Here is an 18900-nt window from a genome sequence, read left to right on the forward strand (position 1 = left end):
GATGTATATTGGTTTATTAAAATTTTACGCTGGAAAGAATGGATTTTATTTTTCTTCTATCGATTCCAACATGTTCAAAAATATCTGAAGGTATAATTATACTTTTCTGTATTTTTTCACTTGCTACTATATATATATATACACATATACATGTTATATATAATAGTAGCAAGTGAAAGAATAAAGAAAAGTACAATTATATCTTCAGTCTGATTTCTAAAGAAAATGAAAGAGAAATATACGTAATAGAGATCGCAATATCGGTTAAATTTCTATCGTCTTAGATTCATTTCTACGCCATTGTCTATCAAGAAAAAGAGATAGAAAGGTAGAGAGAGATAGAAACCACTAGCCTGTTTGTACAATCTCAACCCCTTTCGACTATATCCTCCACTCGATTCCTCTTCGAGTGCCGTTCCGGAGACATACGTTCCCAGAGTGATTTTAGTCGGACGATGGCTTCTCGAAATTAGGAAATGCCGGGCACGCCTCACTGGAAAACAATTATTTGCTACGAACGACTCATGAAGTACGTGCGGAGCTTCAACAAAGTCTGACTGTAGTACCAAGGTGAGCTGAAAAACTCTGACGTCTAGCTTTTCGGACGTTCGACGTTACCTTCATTCATCTTGAAGGAAACGAAAACTGTTATTAAAGTAGCCATAGATCACAGAAGTGGAATAAGTACAGTGATCTTTATCTCAAAGGGATTAAAATTTATTGATTTTTCAATGTCTATCCTTTTTCTCCCTCTTTCTCTCTTTCTTTAAATAAATAAATAAATAAATAAATAAATAAATAAATAAATAAATAAGTTATATAGAATATCGATTTTGAATTGAAAAATCTATCCTTTTATCAATATAAATTATTTAGGAGATATAGATAGAGATAGATAGAAAGATATATATATACACACATATACACAAAATTATTTATAGAGTCATGTAACTTTTGTTTTCATTCTTCTCACTTTATATCAAGATAACGAGCCCAGTTCGCAAACAAGAAAGTAAGAAAAAGTTATGCAAACAACGACACGGTGATCTTTATCCTATCTATATGAATAATAATGTTAGCAAAAAATATTTCTATCTAAGACGTATTAGTATAAACTCACATACCCACACACACACACACACACACACACACATATATATATATTATATATCGATTTCTTCCCTATCTTTTTCTTTTTAAGCTCGTTATGCATTCGACGCGTCACACTCGGCCGGCTATCGATTCACCTCGGTACATTTTAAGAATATCAATCCTTATCGCTTGCTATTATCAGCGCATATATACGTATACATACGGTCTACCTATCTATCTCTCTCTCTCTCTCTCTCTCTCTCTCTCTCTCTCTCTCTTCTTTCTCTCTTTTTCTCTCTCACTTTCTCGTCTCGTTAGGTTATTACGCACGCAAACGAGCGAATAAGCAAGCAACGTGCGTCGACGAAAGGAAAGCGAGCAGGCAGGGTCGCTCTCGAAAAAGACAGTGGCTATACGGATCACCGTAATAGCTAAGTAGTATAAGGCCGTTATATCGTCAGACGCACGCAAAGCGTCCTTCGCGAGACATCGTTAAAAGCTGCTACTGCTTCGACATGCGTGCTCACGCGCTCGTTCGCTCACTTGCTATGTATTTACGTGGCTCAGTATGAACATCAATTTACCTACGATGTACGACGCGTGTAATACGAACCTTCGTACGATAAATTCGAACGACGGACGCTTGAACAAATTGAAAACGAGAACTCGTACGAGGCAAATCCATTAGCCGTCATTTCACTTGCAAAATATTTGTTTCTTTTATTTGTTTTTTTCTGGTAAAATTGAAGTTAATTCTTCGAACGTCCAATATCTTGCGAAAATATAAGTATCTATTATCGGAAATGAAGAATAACGATAGATGATATAAAGACGTTTGATTACTTATTTGTGTCGATATTATTATTATTTCCCACGAGAATATATTCTATAAATTCTCTAATATTTAAATTAATTAAATTTCAAGAGAATAAAATTTCTATAATGCATGTGTGTGTGTCTGAGTGTATATATGCTTTTAGCGTATATAATCGTACGAGTAAACGAACATTCGCTCGTTAACAAAATAGTATCTCTGTCTTTCTTCTCTCTTTCTCTCTCTCTCTCTCTCTCTCTCTCTCTCTCTCTCTCTCTCTCTTCTCTTTTTCTTTCTGACATAAAATAATTACCGGCATGATGCATTGCATATGTCCAAGTTATCTATTCCTTCATAGTTAAATTTACAAATAAACGTGTAGAAACAACTACGTAGTAATTAGAGAACGTGGAGATCATTAAAGTTTCGATCATTTAACGAGTCAGCAAATAAAACTTTTTAATTGATATTTCCACCATTTCATTAAACCAACTCGCTACAATTCATTCACATTTGTTTTTGCTCCTTTTGTTCTTGCTCTTTTTTTCCGTTTTTGTTTTTAATTTTCATTTTATTATTCTTTTTTTTTCGCTTTTTCCTGAAACAAAGACTTTTTTCAAGATGGACGTCTTCAATTTTATCGAACGTACTTACATATAACGTCCTATACGCCGGGATGCGTGTTCGAGGGTTATTATCGCTCATAGGGGTGGCGCATTTACTTTCCGCTTTTTTTCGTAGTACATAATTAAGGCGGAAAAACAAAAGTAAACACAATGGCGGAGGTACCTCGTTCGATAGAACGACGATGTTCTTGTCTGGCTTTCACTGGACAAAGTAAAAAATTAATAATCCAGTCAAATAAAGCTCGTCTTTACTCAAGCTCGTGGTAGTAACGAGTCATTATAAAGCTTAATCTACCTTTGGTATTCTTTCCAAAGAAAAAGAAAGAAAGAGCGAGAGAAAGAGTGGGAGAGAGAGAGAGAGAGAAAGAGAAAGAGAGACAATAAAAGAGAGAGAGAGAGAGAGAGAGAGAGAGAGAGAGAGAGAGAGTTCGTTTGCCAACGTTTGATAGCATTCCGTGTGTTCTAATATAACTCATCGATGTGAATGTTATTAAAAGTAAAAGGTTACTCGGTTTCCTTGAATTAATTGAATATTTCCTTTGTAGAAGGAATAGGAATGATAAAAGAGTGAAGATAGAAAGAAAGAGAGAGAAAAGGAAACAGAGGAAAAACAGATAGATATATTTTTACACTTGATGGTATACAATTTTGATTTTATTGTTAGGAAATATGATAGTACAAATTTATCGAAAATCGATTCGACTCGTTGAAAAATCGTATGAAACGTTACTATGACATATACGAAGGGATAAGAATAAATCCAGTGGTACGGTAGTCGAATTAAAGCATCGGGCATAGAACGTGAAAAAATAATGCTCTTTTGTTTACGCGTGCCGTTGACACATTGTGCAGATTTAGCTTCGGAGGAAGCCATTTACGGGGTATTTTTCGTTAAAAAACTCTAACCCTTCGCGGAGAAGCTTATTTTTAATTACCTTCATGATAGAGCAAAAGTAAAAAAGAGAGTAGGAAAAAGGGTGGGAGAGTGTGAAGGAGAGAAAGTGTGAGAGAAAGAGAGAGAGAGAGAGAGAGAAAGAGAAAGAGACAAGAAATAGAAACTCACTGCCGCTCGACTGTAATCTCCCGAAAGGCCACGAATTACGTTTTTTAATTTCCCACCGCTTGGACGATTATGTCAAGAAATAATACCATCTCTCTTTTGCAATTTCTCTTTTTCTTTCTTTCCTTGTCTAACTCACACGATCTCAACCTACTAGAAATTCTCTTTTCTGATTATACTCCGGTAAAATCTCATCTTGGTCGAGTTCACGTCGAGATTTCATTGGATTCTTCCTTCAAAGAATATTTCTTGTTTCTCGATTGATATGAAAACCTTTCTACGTTAATGTTTTAATTTTAAATCGCAGATCACGATCCACGAGAAACAAAAGATATTGTAACTGCCCTTTGTCGCGGTTTATCTATCTCTCGTATTAATCGATTCCTTCGGAATTTTCGAATGTTTTGAAATTTTTATAATTTCCCCATTAAATACAAACGTACGAAACGGGTTAAATTAACGTCATAGGAACGAGCTACGAGTTACATTCTATCCTTTCATTTCATGTTCATCGATGTTTATTCATCGACTTGCACGTTGTAAAAGGTTAAGCGGCAGAAATTCCAACGTCAACTCGAACGAGAGTTTGAAATTAAATTTGTACTTTATTCCCATAGTCTCGACACGATCGTATTCTCCCCTCTTTCCATATCCCCACTCTCTCATTCCCTCTCTTTCTTTCTTTCTCTCCTTCTCTCTCTCTCTCTCTCTCTCTCTCTCTCTCTCTCTCTCTCTCTCTCCTACCTAAACCTTTTGGCATCTTCAGAGATTGTAAACAGTATAATAATGACCGTTCTTATTACTTATCCACGATGTTAGGAACGAAGAGCTTCAGGGTCGAACTTTCCGGATTTGCGCCTCTCCGAGATTCTAATTAGTAATGCTAACGAAAGTTCGTGCGGAATAATGAACGGCGTAGCGAGTATCGAATTAAGTGCCGTCTGGATTACGTCAACGCGTTACGAGTGTCAACGTAGTTGTTCGAATTTTGTCAGACCGTTCTTGTGAATTGCGAATGACAACGAGTTAGAGATAGAAGAGAGAGAGAGAGAGAGAGAGAGAGATAGAAGAGAGAGAGAGAGAGAAAGAGAGAAAGAGAAAGAGAGAAAGAGAGAGAGAGAGAGAAACAGTAGTAGTAATAGTAGTAGGTAAATCTAGAAGGATGAAGAGAAGAAGGGGTAGGTAAGGACGTACGTGAGCGTTTGAATTAACCGAGTTAACAAAAAATTACCATAAATACACACAGACACACATAAATATATACGTATATACGAGAAGAGAAATTAAATGTGTATGCTTGACGTAATATTCCCGTTACTCGAAGATACGATATCTTGTTAAGAATTTGCAATTGTTGCACGCGACTTGGGAATTTCTACTGGATATCGTTCTAACTTCCATTTTCTTCTACGACGATTTCTGAAGATTCGTATTCTCCTCGTGGTATCAAGGAAAACTACGTTTGCTTAGGTATATATCGAATTTTCTAATATAAGTTAGACATTATAACTTGAAATTATTATATTTATCATCTAAGAAATTTCATATTCGTTAAGTTGTTATTTATAACCGTGTAACCGATTATCAAACGATTTATACAAAATAAATATAGCGATATAAGATAATGGAAATGTTTGAGCGTCGGTAACGATAAAGCGAACTATTTATCTTACCTTTCCTTCCGAGTTCTCGTCATCCTAAAGTCTTCGTCTTTTCATCCTACTCGGCAGCTTTTGTTCCACAGTCTTTTTATTGCATTTCTCGAGGGGATGTGTTAATCTATTATGCTCATGGCAAAGGATTAGGCTCTCTCTTTCTCTCTCTCTCTCTCTCTCTTTCTCTCGCGTTCTTTTTCTTTTTATCTTTCTCTTGCTCTCTATCGTTTCATTTCTCGTTGCTCTCTCTATCGATTGAGTTTTATCCAACATTCTTTACGTCGATTCTTTTTCAATCAAAGAAATAAATAATTTCATTTCTTTTTTCGAGCGTTGCAAAATATCAGCGAATGAAAGCATACAGAGCGATTATCATTATTATTTTTGTTATTATTAATATTATTGCAATCTCTTTTTTCTTGTTTTTCTTTTTTTTTTTTCATTAATAACTTTTTATAATATTCCGATAGAAAAATCTTTTCTTTTTAAAATTGTACGTTAATGTTTGAGTGAATCAAGAGTACGAGTGCCACCAAGAGAAGAGGATCGAACAAACAGCAGCTACTTATCCATCGGAAGTACTTATCCATTGACGTGGTTTCGAGTCGACCAACAAACCGTGTTTTCACGGCTCGCTCGCTCGTTCTTGTACAAGATTACCGATACTTCGATTATACCGCTTACCGAGTTAACGATGTTATTGTTTGTTCAATCGGCGTCATTATTCCGGAAGAAGGCTCGATAGAATCTTTCTCTTCCTACTTTTCATCCTCTCTATCCAATCTCAGGATATTTCTACAAAGTGTTTCATAAAATGTAAATCTAACTCTGAGAGGAAAAAAGAAAAAGAAAGAAAAATTAATTTAAAGTTTAAAAATAATTACTTTGTAATCGAATATAAACTTTTCATCAAAATATTCTTAAGCACATTTAAAATATGTGTGTGTGTGTGTGTGTGTGTGTGCATTACAAAATAAAGTCGACAAAGAGATTATTAATATACTTAATTTATTTTGCAGTCGTACGAAATAACCATTATACCAGTATATTTCAATTTTTTTCTCATCGAAAGATCCGTCGATGACACCTTTTTGCCGTAAAATCCTTTCGTATCTTCCGATCGAATATTCAAGCGTTTATTTTCGCGGGAAATAGAGCGTGCATAGGACAAGCTTTCCACCGTATCATCCTGGAAGCGCTAACGATTTTTGGACGCCATTACAGAGTTTTACCGTCATTTCCAGACGATAACGGAATATCGTGAAGTCTTTTAAAGCTTCGAATTACGAGTTAGAGACTCTTTTTATCTCTATCTTTATCTTAGCCACAGCTAAAGTCATTTTCGTGCATACTTCGTCCTAACGATTACAAGTTTAATATTATATCCGGTCGAGCGATTCACTCGCTCGGATAGACCGTTTCGCTCGTTTCTAAATTATGTTGATGTTTCTCTAAGATACATATATATATATATATATATATATATATATATATGTATGTATGTATGTATGTATACTTGGGAATATATCAAAGAAGTACCTTGTAATATGATATAAGAGCAACCGAGACGTAATTTACAGCAAGGTTGGACTATTACCATTCGGTGGTAAGAGCAGCTTATATGAACCGATAAACACACACAAACATACACATATATATGTATTCAATACTACATGTAAGTACATATACCGTAGAAAGTCTTGGCATCGATATTAGTAACGTAATAGTATGTAGTAGTATTATAGCAGAGAAATAGTAGTGGTAACAGTAATACTAACCGTACAGAGAGCCAGGCGTCTCTCCCTCAGGATTACGCCGGTTCGTTGGACATCTCCGTCAGTTTCTGCCAATGTGTCAGACAGATGTGCTCGATGCCCGACGGCCTCTTGCGTTTCGAGGCTCGAATCTGCAAATGTGCGATTAATTGAAGATTAGTCGAATTACCGGTCAGTGTTCCGCGCCTTCCTATGCCGGAGAGAAGGCCGATCATCGAGACGTCACTCGCAGAAAGGACATCGCTCGTTCTCGGGACGTCTCTCGTTAATCGTCGCTTAGATTCCACTACGGTGCATCATGCTAGATATCTATTTGACGTACTATACCTCTGCTTCATCTCCATGCTTTTCATGCAATTCCAAAAGGATTTCAATTGCGTTTCAATGAAATTACTTAAGTTAATTTCGACTTCAATTTGCGTTTCATTGAATTTACCTTACGTTGATTTGCTTGAATTTAATCGTAAAATTTTTACGAATGAATTCATATTTTTGATGCAAGATTTTACTTTGTTAAACTCACACACACACAGACACACACACACACACACACACACACACATATATAAAAGAGGAAATAGAAAGAAAAAGATTGTTTTACTTACATTAGCAAAATTTCTTTATACATGTATTACGAAATATAAACAAGGCAAATATTGCAAGTACCGTTTAGAATAATCGATAAAATGGTCGAGAGTCGAAAGCATAATAATCTCGACGACGATGGCGTGCGAATGATAACGAGGTGATAAAATAATGATGCTCGATACCCGATCAATTTGAGCCAGCGAACGTCAATGAAATGTATTGTCTTCGATAAATGGTAGAATATATTTTTAGCCTAATGACATTCTCGTAGAAAAATTCAAGTTTATTTTATAACGACCAGCTTTTTATAATGATATTATCGATAAGTATAAATCGAGCACATCGATAACGAATGGTAATCAACCAATAATTTCTAATAACATTTTCGAACAATTTTTTAATGATAATTAGATACTTTTACTGTATTTTTATAACAATGAATTCTCTCTCTTTCTCTCTCTCTCTGATATATTTAAATCGTATTATTATAAATATAGAAGAAAAGTAAGTATTATAGCTCCGCCATGAAAAAAGAACATTAGATGATATAATCATCACTAGATGCTTTTCTGGAAGAAAAAACATTTTTGTTATGACCATGTACCTGCGTGCATGAATCATTTTTTATCATTATATTGTAGTCGATATAACGGATGATATCAAATGATTCCCTACTTTATTCTCTCTCTCTCTCTCTCTCTCTCTCTCTCTTTCTTTCATTCTCTCTCTTTTCTTTTCTTTTTCCTCACTCTTTTTCGGCTACTTCATTTTATTTTTTCTCTCCTCCTTTCCCTCTCTTCTTTTATACCCAACACCTTTCAGAGAATTTATGCTCGAACCGCGTCGACGAAGCGCAGCGATAATGAGGAAATATCGTTTTGCGATATCGATCCGTTTTATATGAAAGGACCTGCCACGAAAAAGGCTCGTTACTTGTTATATACCATAGATACGAGACACGTGAATCGATTCTATGCATCGAAGCAATAGCATATCGACGTGAAAAGCAACATTATCTTTTTATCAATCAAATTGATATCGTTCCATAAGAGTCTAGTTATTGTATTATTGCCCATGATATTATTTAACGACTGAACGGAAAGCTACGCTTTAGATTGTTAATGAAATCATACGTTTTTGATAACTTTTACACGTTCGTAAAAAAAAATTCGTTTTGAAAAATTTTTATCGACTTTGTTCACAGCTAGATAGAGTAAACTCCAAAACGATTTTACTTTTAATCCTTTAATACTGTCGATTCTTGCAAAACCATTTTCTAGTTGCATTCGAGTATTTCACAGGATTTAAATCGAAAGTTATTCTTTTATCAGCAATAGAATGCTATTCGGCTTATACCGTCAAACGAATCTTATAAATGTTATGAACATAGGTCAATACGAAAAATATTTCAATACTGATAACAGCCGCCTATGAAAAAAAGAATATGTTTCTCTCTAATTTGTATAGGTCACGTTTATTACCACTGCAGTATTTCGATCGAAGGATATCGTTACAATGAAAACTCATATACAAATATCGAACAATAAATAACGAACAATAATATAGAACGAGGTAGCATGTATTTCACGAAGCAACTATTACAAAAACCGGATGTAACATTGAATCCCACGAATTCTACTTTACGGTAAAAGCGACAAAAGCGTGGTGAACGCTCGTATATACCATGAATCATGATCGATGTCAGGAAAGTGGAAAAAAATGTTTCTTTCGCACGCTTCCAACTTCCTCGAAATATAGTCTTCACGAGAAAGCTCGGAAACGAGACTCCATTTTCACAAATTAGCAAAGCAATCTTCGTTTCCAATTTCCAACATATTTATTATACCTTAGCAACATAGCCAGGTAGGTGAGTGGGTGGTAGGTAGGTAGGTAGGTAGGTAGGTAGGTAGGTAGGTAGGTAGGTAGAGAATATTCGCCGAAGGCCAAAAAGGGTAGTGGTTTCAAGAAAAAAAGTAGAGAATATTTTCCTGGTAAGTGTATTTTCCATGCGCGTTATTTAAATTGCAACACACTCGCGGGCAAAAAGCAATTGAATCCATTCGCGAGTTCCATTTTTCCGTGGTTTTCCATATGGAGAAGGACCGTAGAGAACAGCAACTGCAATTTCCCGGTGCGTAAATGGCAAGTACGTTGGTAACGTCTAGCTCGAGCGTGGTTGAACATATTACCCCCTTACACGTATGACATACGTATCGTAGTATAACAATACGACGCATAACTCGCATTCTCTTCTTGAATGTGCTTGTACATAAGTCTATATATATATATACGTACAAGTATATACAGGAGGGAGAGAGAGAGAGAGAGAAAGAGAGAGAGAGAGATAAGAAATCTGCAAGGTGCTTCAACCTTGAAAGTAACGTTCGTACAATTTCTCAACAGAGAGACTCATTCGTTTCGAAAATTTTCGACACATTTCAAAGGATTAAACTTTAAAATTCTTTTCTCTTTTACTTTTCTTTTTTTTTTTGTATTTTCCATTTATATATGCTCTTTCAATTTATATCAAATTAATAATAATATAGGAAAAGAAGAACTTTGAAGATTGTAAGAAAATTTTACTTGTGATGTCTATTTCTTTAATTTTATAAACGTATAAATTTGTCGAGTAACTATCCTTTATATTCATACTATAAACTATATCATTACGTATGTGAACATCGTTTTCTCGATATATGCTCCAACGCGTCTCTACGCTTTGGTACGATCGACCCTCACGAAGAACGTTTTAACCATCTAGGTCATGTAGGTACGCGCGCGCGTGCACGCATTTCTCTTCGTTTCATGATCATTTCATCACGAAGCAAATATTGAATTTGCGTGGTCGTCTAGTTTCTGCATTGCAGATGAATTCGCTCTCGCCTGGCCGAGTTGATGCGTTCAACCGTAGAATTATGACGAGAGAAAAAAAATGAACAAATAAATAAGATCTTCGTGTATATCTTAAAACGTGAAATAGTTTTTTCAAAGTAGGACTTCGTTTTAATTATAATTTTAATATATATACGAAAGTACGTTTTTGAAAATAGTAAGTAATTAACATATATCTGTAAAAATAATTTATCTCATATTTATCATGTTTTGCGTGAACGTCGAGTATACCATAAATAATAGAGAAACCATCGGTTATAATCGATAAGAAAAACGCAAGAAGAAAAACGAGGTAATAAGTAAACTTCAACACCTTCGAAACGTCCAAACTGACGGACGTAAGGGTTCTTTAAAATTATATTTTCAAGAGTTCAAGTATAAAATATATGGCATGCAAGTATCACTAGAGAAATAAAGTAAAAGAGAGAAAAAGAGAAAAAGAGAAAAAGAGAAAAAGAAAGAAAGAAAAAGAGAAAGAGAAAGAGAGAGAGAGGGGGGGAGAAAGAGAGATAGAAGAAAAATTTATTTTCCGTTTTAAGCCAAGTTCATACCACGTGTTGCACAGCCGATTAACAAGCTCAAAGGTAAGTTTATACCTACACGCACCATCGAAACGATCGATCGATCGTTCGAAACGTTTGAGATTCTTATAATAACGAGTAGTTGCTACAGAAAAGAGCAACTGGTATAAGCTCTCGTAGGACGTTGAGAAAAACTAAATTAACTTTCAGCGACATTGACGTGACTTCGAAACGATCGACGTAGCCGTCGAGTCGTTGGAGTCGACGCCGTCGTCATTAAATCTTCTCGTGGGACGTATGTTTATATATATATATATATATATATATATATATATATATATGTATGTATGTATGTATGTATGTATGTATATACGCACGATACGTACGATAATATACGTTGCTGCGTACATATATAATATATGAATGTGTGTGTGTATATGTTTGTGTGAGTACGCGATACAAGTTTTCCCATCAGAAGGCAGGTAACGTACTGTCGTGTGACGACAACGACGACGACGACGACGACGACGACGACGACGACGACGTAACTTTGATATTATGTAGACTCGTCGTACGAATCTACCGTCGAAGCTACGCGACATATACACACACACACACACACACACACACACACACACACATACATAGTTATGTATATGTATGTACATATATTCCCAGATGCATAGCTATGTCCTATCCAACGTTTCAACGACACGTCGTCCTTCTCGAAACGTTGGTAACTTTGAGGACAAGTCATGAGAATATTTTCTCGAGGTGTTACCCTTGCATCAGACGACCAATCTTCGATTCGTCCGAGAGTCGACTCAAGATCGAGCTTGTTAGAGGCAACGACAACGACGACGACGACGACGACGACGTCTTCGTATAAATTGGAATTTTTCGACCGTAAAATCTTCGACAAAGTTCTATATACTTTATTCTCTGGAGATGTTCGCGTGGACCTTTATTGGATACCATTGTATTCAAACAGAAAACGATGGTAGTTGTTTTGAGAAAGCTCGCTTATTAAATATTGTCTTGGATAGTGAAAAGAGAGACTCGTAAATCGTCCTGTTTATTTTGATTTAATTATCACCCATCTGCTAAGGTATACTATATCGTATTTACTTATCTTTGAGAAATACAATGTGTGTTCTTTTGAATAATTCATGTGGGATCATCACGTGGATAAGAGAATAAAATACAGCCGTGTTCGATTTGTACGACGGAAATCTTTGCCGAAGAGAAAGGAGGTGTGCTTTTGAAGTCATTAAAAAACGATAACAGGATAAAATATGACGTAGAGAAAACTCAGAGTTGTATTTTTCACTGAAAACTTTTTCGCTAGTATTAGGTATATAGAAATGGATATGAAAGATCAGTTATCCAAACGGATCACGTACATCACAAAACATTATGAAACGAGTTCAGCGTTGTTTTGCAAACGTTCGAAAAATATTTTTGACCTCGTTCAATTCACACAAATTAGAAAACGGATATGGTCGATTAAATCATCGAATTGAAATCAATATCTTTGATTTCCAATCAAATGATAAATATTTTCACAGTAGAAATCCAAACGTGAAGTGTACCGATTTGATTGCGCGCGTATATCATAAACTTTTTTCTTTTTTATCGTAAAAAATAAAAAATAATTGAGGACAGTCAGATAAACAATTTTTTCCCTCCCGCTAGGATATATTTTACAATCATACGTAACGCCTAAAATAAACGTGTTAGAATGAACGATTAACGTGAACGCCCACCGTTTACGAGATTACTTTCGTACATATACATGCGCACGTGTTACATATATCGTTTCATAGACGGCTGAGTCATAGCGACATCATTTTTGATTGGCTTCGAAAGCATACCGGAAGCAGGACTTAACCTCTTCGAATGAGAAGAGAGAAAGAGAGAGAGAGAGAGAGAGGGAGAGAGAGAGAGAGAGAGAGAGAGAGAGAGGGAGTATGAGAGTATGCGAGGGATTGAGTAAGTGAGAAAGAGAAGGAGGAAAGTAACGAGGGATTGAGATTACACTTGAGGGAGTGCTCCAGCGGTTCAGGATTTAAGCATTATTTCTCGTTCGAATCGGTCGACATTAACGAAGCCATTAGTACTTCCTTAACTCCGCGACGGCTGTGCCAATGGAACTGAAATCGCAGCTACGAAATGGAAGCTGCATCGAGTAATGGAGCGGCCATCTGTCGCGTAAAAAAAAAAGAATGAGGTTTCTCCCCATATACGTTTTATTCCATATCTCTCTTTCCCCTTCCTTTCTCTCTCTCTCTCTCTCTCGCTCTCTCTCTCTCTCTTACACTCACTCACTTATTCACCCTCACAGAGGGTATATCATTTTTATCGTAAATCATATTTCCAAACTCGTTAGAGAAGCCGCGAAAGTTCTCGTGCAACTTCGCCAATTATTTTTTTCGCACCTTTGGCGTATATAACATAATCATCAAACAGAAAGAAAAAGAAAAAGAGAGAGAGAGAGAGAGAGAGAGAGAAAGAGAGAGAGAGAGAACTCAGTTTGAAAACTTTCGGAAATTCAGTCTTCGTAGGATTCTATAATAGAAATCGATGGTGGCTTTCGTATCGACAAGCATTATCGTTGACATCAAATATTACGGCATTTATTCTACGGAAACGTATATCTATTGCGACCTGCTTGATACTTATCGGTATTCAAGAATGAACTACTATGGAATAGTACTATAGTAGGTACGTCTTACGTCGGCACGCCTAACCGTTGCCATACTGCGCTTGCTGCATTGTATGCTTACACGACAATCAACATGGCTCGTGTGAAACGTCGCGCATACCAAGCCTACTTGCTTCCCGACGCCAATACTACGTATATATACTCGTACATACATACACAGATATATTTATACATAGGTACGTACGTACGTATGTATGTAGATACGTACGTATATACGTACGTACGTACGTACGTATCTACTTACACACTCATAGTTCAGTGTGCACGGCGTACAATGTAGCGTTGTCGGGAAACATCGACACGGTACACATTGCTGCATGCTCTCTATACGAAAACGCGTAGGTATTCGAGCTATAGTACTGAGATTGGGTAGGTCACTTCGCAATCTCCACTTGCAAAGGGAACTGAAACGAGAATGAAAATACTTCGTCCCTATTACAAAGAGAACCAACGTTCGTATTTTACTCATTTTAGATTTTAGATGTAATCATGTAAAAGGAATTACGATAGTTTTCTAATGATTGCTTCAACGTTTTCTTATATTAAATAGATACAATCAGAATGAATTTAATGGGAACGTTCGAACATCGTTAATTTTCGTCTATCTCGTAGTACTTTTTTTTACTCGTCTATTTTTAAAAACCGGTCAATTTGGTCGTGAAATTTGACGATGATGTAAATCGTTTATATCGTGATCCTCGAGGTTTTATCATTCATCGTGATACTACTAAACGGTAAGAGGAAAAAATCGAACGAAATATACGCTTCGTAAGAAGAAAAGTACGGGCGAAGCTTTTAGAGAACTATCCGGCGCAGCTTTTAGTGCGTTTCATCCGGACGAGTACCACCACCAAGGGGAGCCGCTTAAGAACAATCAAGGTGTGTTCTCTTACGATTCGAAGTGCGACAGGCGCGTCATTTCAAACGACAGCAGTAGCGAAAGCACTTGCTGAGTACTTTGTCCGTCGAGGCCATTATGAAAATGATGCGCGCCCTTTGTCAATCGTTCTCTTCCGAAAGGTATACTTTGCTTCTTTTAAACGTTCACCGTAGCCAAATTTGTCGGACGACTTGTTTGATCATCGTTTATCATACTAATTGATTCTCGAGGTAAAACATCGCTTTAATTTTCAATGGAACGATTTTTAAATCTCTTTAACTAAACAATTCTCTGATACATTAATATAAGATTTATTTATTACTTTCTATGCATATCTTTACTTAATTAAAAAAGAAATAATTTTTCTATTTACGTTAGAGATTAAAATAGCGCAATTCTTCTGTTATCCTTTGAGATATTTATCCTTCGAGATGTCCTCCTTTCTCTCTATCCTTTCTATCTTCCTTTTACTCGAGAAAGTATCGGAGATCGAGATAACCAAAGAATATACATATATCGTAATCTTCGTGTCACAGTGTGTATATATGCGTGTGTATACGTAGGTACAATTGAACAAGTATGAGTAGCTATATTTAGATAGTCGTTGAAGCGAGAGGAAGGTAGATATATCGGTTCCTGCATAAGTTACACATTCGCAAACGTATAGGTGCTTCTACGCGGAGACGCGTGCAACTTCGATTCGTGTTTGTACAAGCGCGCGTATTCGAGTGTATATGTGTATTTCCTATGAGGGTTGGTGTCCCATACGAAAACAAGTTACATTGACCCAAGGGACCCCTATCTTTGATACTGGGTCATCCCATAACAAATTGATCGGTGGCATTGGATCGTAGAGCTTTGGAACTAGTCTTCCATGCTTCGTCGCGGGACAAAGTCCTTTGTGAAGCTTTTGCTTAGTTTCAGCCAACCCTCGTACACTTTACATTTGGCTTCTATGTTTCACGAAAAACATACGGCCTTGTCGACTCTGTCTGCCATTATTTCTTTCTTTCTCTCTTTCTTTGTCTCTCTCTCTCTCTCTCTCTCTCTTTATCTCCTTTCATCTAGTCTGTCCTTCTCTTTATCTCTCTTTCAGTAGCAAGATCTTCAGTTGCTTTTAGAGTAGTCTCCGTGCGAAACGCATCCCTTTCGTCTCATATAAAATCATCGCGTACTTAAAATTCCATTTTCCTCGTTTAACCATGAAGATTTTAATAATCGTCATCGATCGATTAATTTCGCCCGATAAAAGTTCACAGAAGAGAACCTTTTATTCTTTCATCGGAACTAACGTTCGCCGTTGAAATTTCTACGGAAATCGGATTAATTCGGTACAAATAGCTGTAAATAGGTGAAAATAATGTACCATGGTACATCTATTTGCTCTTTCTATCTCTTTTACATTCTATCTCTTTCTCTCTCAATCCTACTAGAGTACCGATCAACGATCTCATTTAAATTTAAACATTACCATGAGTCCTAGCCGATAATTGTCGCGACATTCGGGATTAATTGTTGGAACAGCATGGCAATTAATTATCGCACGCTTCTGCCCGCGTCGCGCTATTTTATCGGTGAGCGAGAGCACATGATCTATACATATAAAAGAGTAAGTGAGAGAGAAAGAGAGAGAAAGAGAGAGAATGTTTGACGCACGCGTAGACATCATTGGAAAGAGGAGGCTCTCGTTCGTGCGTTTATTCGCACCCGCCATTACGTCATTGTACCCTACGAAATTCCAACGCTCTCTCTTTCTCTCTCTCTCTCTCTCTCTGTCTCTCTAGTACGATTGATAAAAAACAAGAGGACCTGATTGGATCCATTGACGTAGCACACGTGACATTTTCATGCAAACCATTCTCCATTCTTCCCCACTCTTTCTTCCTTCTCTCGTAAACAATGCGATAAAACCATCGGTTAGCCTCACAAAAACCAAATTAAATATCACGCTTGACCTCTTCCTCTCTCTCTCTCTCTCTCTCTCTCTCCCTCTCTCTATCTCTCTATATTTCTCTTTAATTTCACTCACCGCGTACAATGAGCAACATTTCAGTTTCTATTTTGTTGCTTTTTCGTTCTCCATTTCCACATATCGAATTATCTTCGCTAACAGTAAGTATAAAATGTTTGGACGATATAATATATGAATTTTTTCGCTCAGAATTTAGAACGGAAGTCGGATATTTTTAAATTTCTCGAATACATTTTTTCGTAACGACGTCATTCGGCTAAGACTCCAGGAATAACCAATGATGATCGAAAAATAGTTGTTCTAGTGGTAGATTCGAAAAGGAAAAAAAGGAAATAAAAAAAAAGATCTTTTCTCCATACTATGAAACTTTGCTCTTATAGGAAAACTCGAAATGGCTTGCATCCAAGTTGGAATATAAAGCGGAAGCGAAACCGCCATAAATCCGATACATACCGCGCGCTATACGCTACGGAAATTCGTTATCGGATACAATGGCAATTTTTTCTCTCTCTCTCTCTCTCTCTCTCTCTCTCTCTCTCTTCCTTTATTCCTTTTATTTTCCGTGTTGTTTCTTTTTTTTAACCCCCGAACGACGACACCGGGGGATACACAGTGGCTTCTTCGTTGCAGGAAGCGCTACGAGCGCGACACTGTAACACGAACCTTCGTCGTCGATCTGGCCGGTTGTCGATGAATTACGAGATCGTAGATCGAGAGGAATCGTTAAAAAAATATCGCTACGTTTTTTTATTTTCTCTTTTTAACATCTGCGTACGATTTAAAAGGAAAGAGGGTGTACTCGTTAGAGTAGAGTTCGAGGTTACGTTCTTTAGAAAGAACGGACGAACGTTTTACTTCGAAATCCGATCCAATAGGAATGTTACAAAACACCAAGAGAGACTGCTACTGCATCGTGCCTATACTTTCTGTCATGGGATATATATCCCATGGGACGATCCATAAACTTCGGATCTTGCAGTCATCCATTTTCGTATGGAATACATTCGTACGTATGTAAATATAATATTTATATACGCTTAGAAATATTCATATTACGAATATCTATGCATACATATATATGTGTGTATATATATACATATATATATGTGTATGTGTGTATGGATATATTTCATACTCATTTATGCATTTACACATATGTAAGTACATGTATATTCATAAATGCACTGTGAGTATAAAAGTTCCTACACACACACACACACACACATGTATATATTTAAATACATACACATCTGTATACGTAAACATTGCAAAGTTTTGATCCTACCTAAAGGGCACCTAAGGACTTGCGTACTTGCTCATTTTCCGAGGTTTTCGTCTTCACCTACCATTCTCCTATACACATCGAAACATAATCTTCTCCGACTGCGAAACGACCGGGTCGTTCGTGCAAGTAGCTCGGCCGAACAACACAGTTAATATCTGGAGCGCGTTGGACGCGAACGCGTCGCTTTCGTGATATATCGTGGCCATATAAGCTACGGCTTTACCAACGATACGCTCGCAAAACGGTAGACTGATTTCCATGTTTATGGAAGGTCAGCTGGGGGTTAACCCACGACACGACCGCCGAAGACCTATGTTAAACGTCTACCTTCAAAGACCGTTTTTTCTCATGTGAGTCTACAAAAATTCTTTACTTTCTTTACTTACATTAATACAACCTATAGAGTGTTCTTAAAATATTCAACGTTATAAAGAACATTAAAACCAACAAAAGAGAAAGACAAGAAGAAGAAGAAGAAGAAGAAAGCCATTTATTTTTATCGTTTATCAATATTTAACTTCGAACATTTTAGGAACGTCCTATACATATATATATATATATATATATATATATATATATATATATATATAGACACAAACGTTTACATACATACATACATACATACATACATACATACATAGATATAAGTGGTATTACTGTGGCACAAGCGCAATTATTATTACACTCGTTATTTCTTCACTCCATTCAAACCGTTCTACCAGCAGTCACTCGTCGAGGTTATTATCCTATTGAGCTTGTAAGAAACGGTCGGGAACGATGTCGTACGAGCATCTTACGACATCCTCCCTTCCTCTCTCTCTCTCTCTCTCTCTCTTTCTCTCTCATTTTACTCAGCATCTAGCAACGAGACGGGACAAGCAAGAAGAAGGTCGGTTTACCGCTTTACCGTTGCAGCTTCCCTTCCAAGAAACGAGCTTCCATCTAAGCTCATCGAACGAAACTCCTTGTTGAGTGAACGTGAGATCAAAGACGGTTAAAGAGAAAAAAAGGAGCA

General features: G+C 36.7%; 1 protein-coding gene across 4 annotated transcripts in view; it reads left to right on the forward strand.

The window, feature by feature from the left end:
- The window catches only part of LOC122630277 (irregular chiasm C-roughest protein-like), a 120760-nt gene that overhangs the window by 62454 nt on the left and 39406 nt on the right, over positions 1 to 18900 (forward strand). The window contains exon 1 of one of the 4 annotated variants that reach the window (XM_043814614.1): positions 17824 to 18235. The exons of the other annotated variants lie outside the window; for them this stretch is intronic. Coding sequence (XP_043670549.1) covers positions 18144 to 18235 — 92 coding nt within the window. The 5' untranslated portion in view covers positions 17824 to 18143. Of the gene's footprint in view, positions 1 to 17823; positions 18236 to 18900 lie in introns of those variants that run through there. 4 annotated transcript variants of the gene reach the window in all.

Source organism: Vespula pensylvanica, chromosome 6, assembly GCF_014466175.1.
Source record: "Vespula pensylvanica isolate Volc-1 chromosome 6, ASM1446617v1, whole genome shotgun sequence".
NCBI lineage: Eukaryota > Metazoa > Arthropoda > Insecta > Hymenoptera > Vespidae > Vespula > Vespula pensylvanica.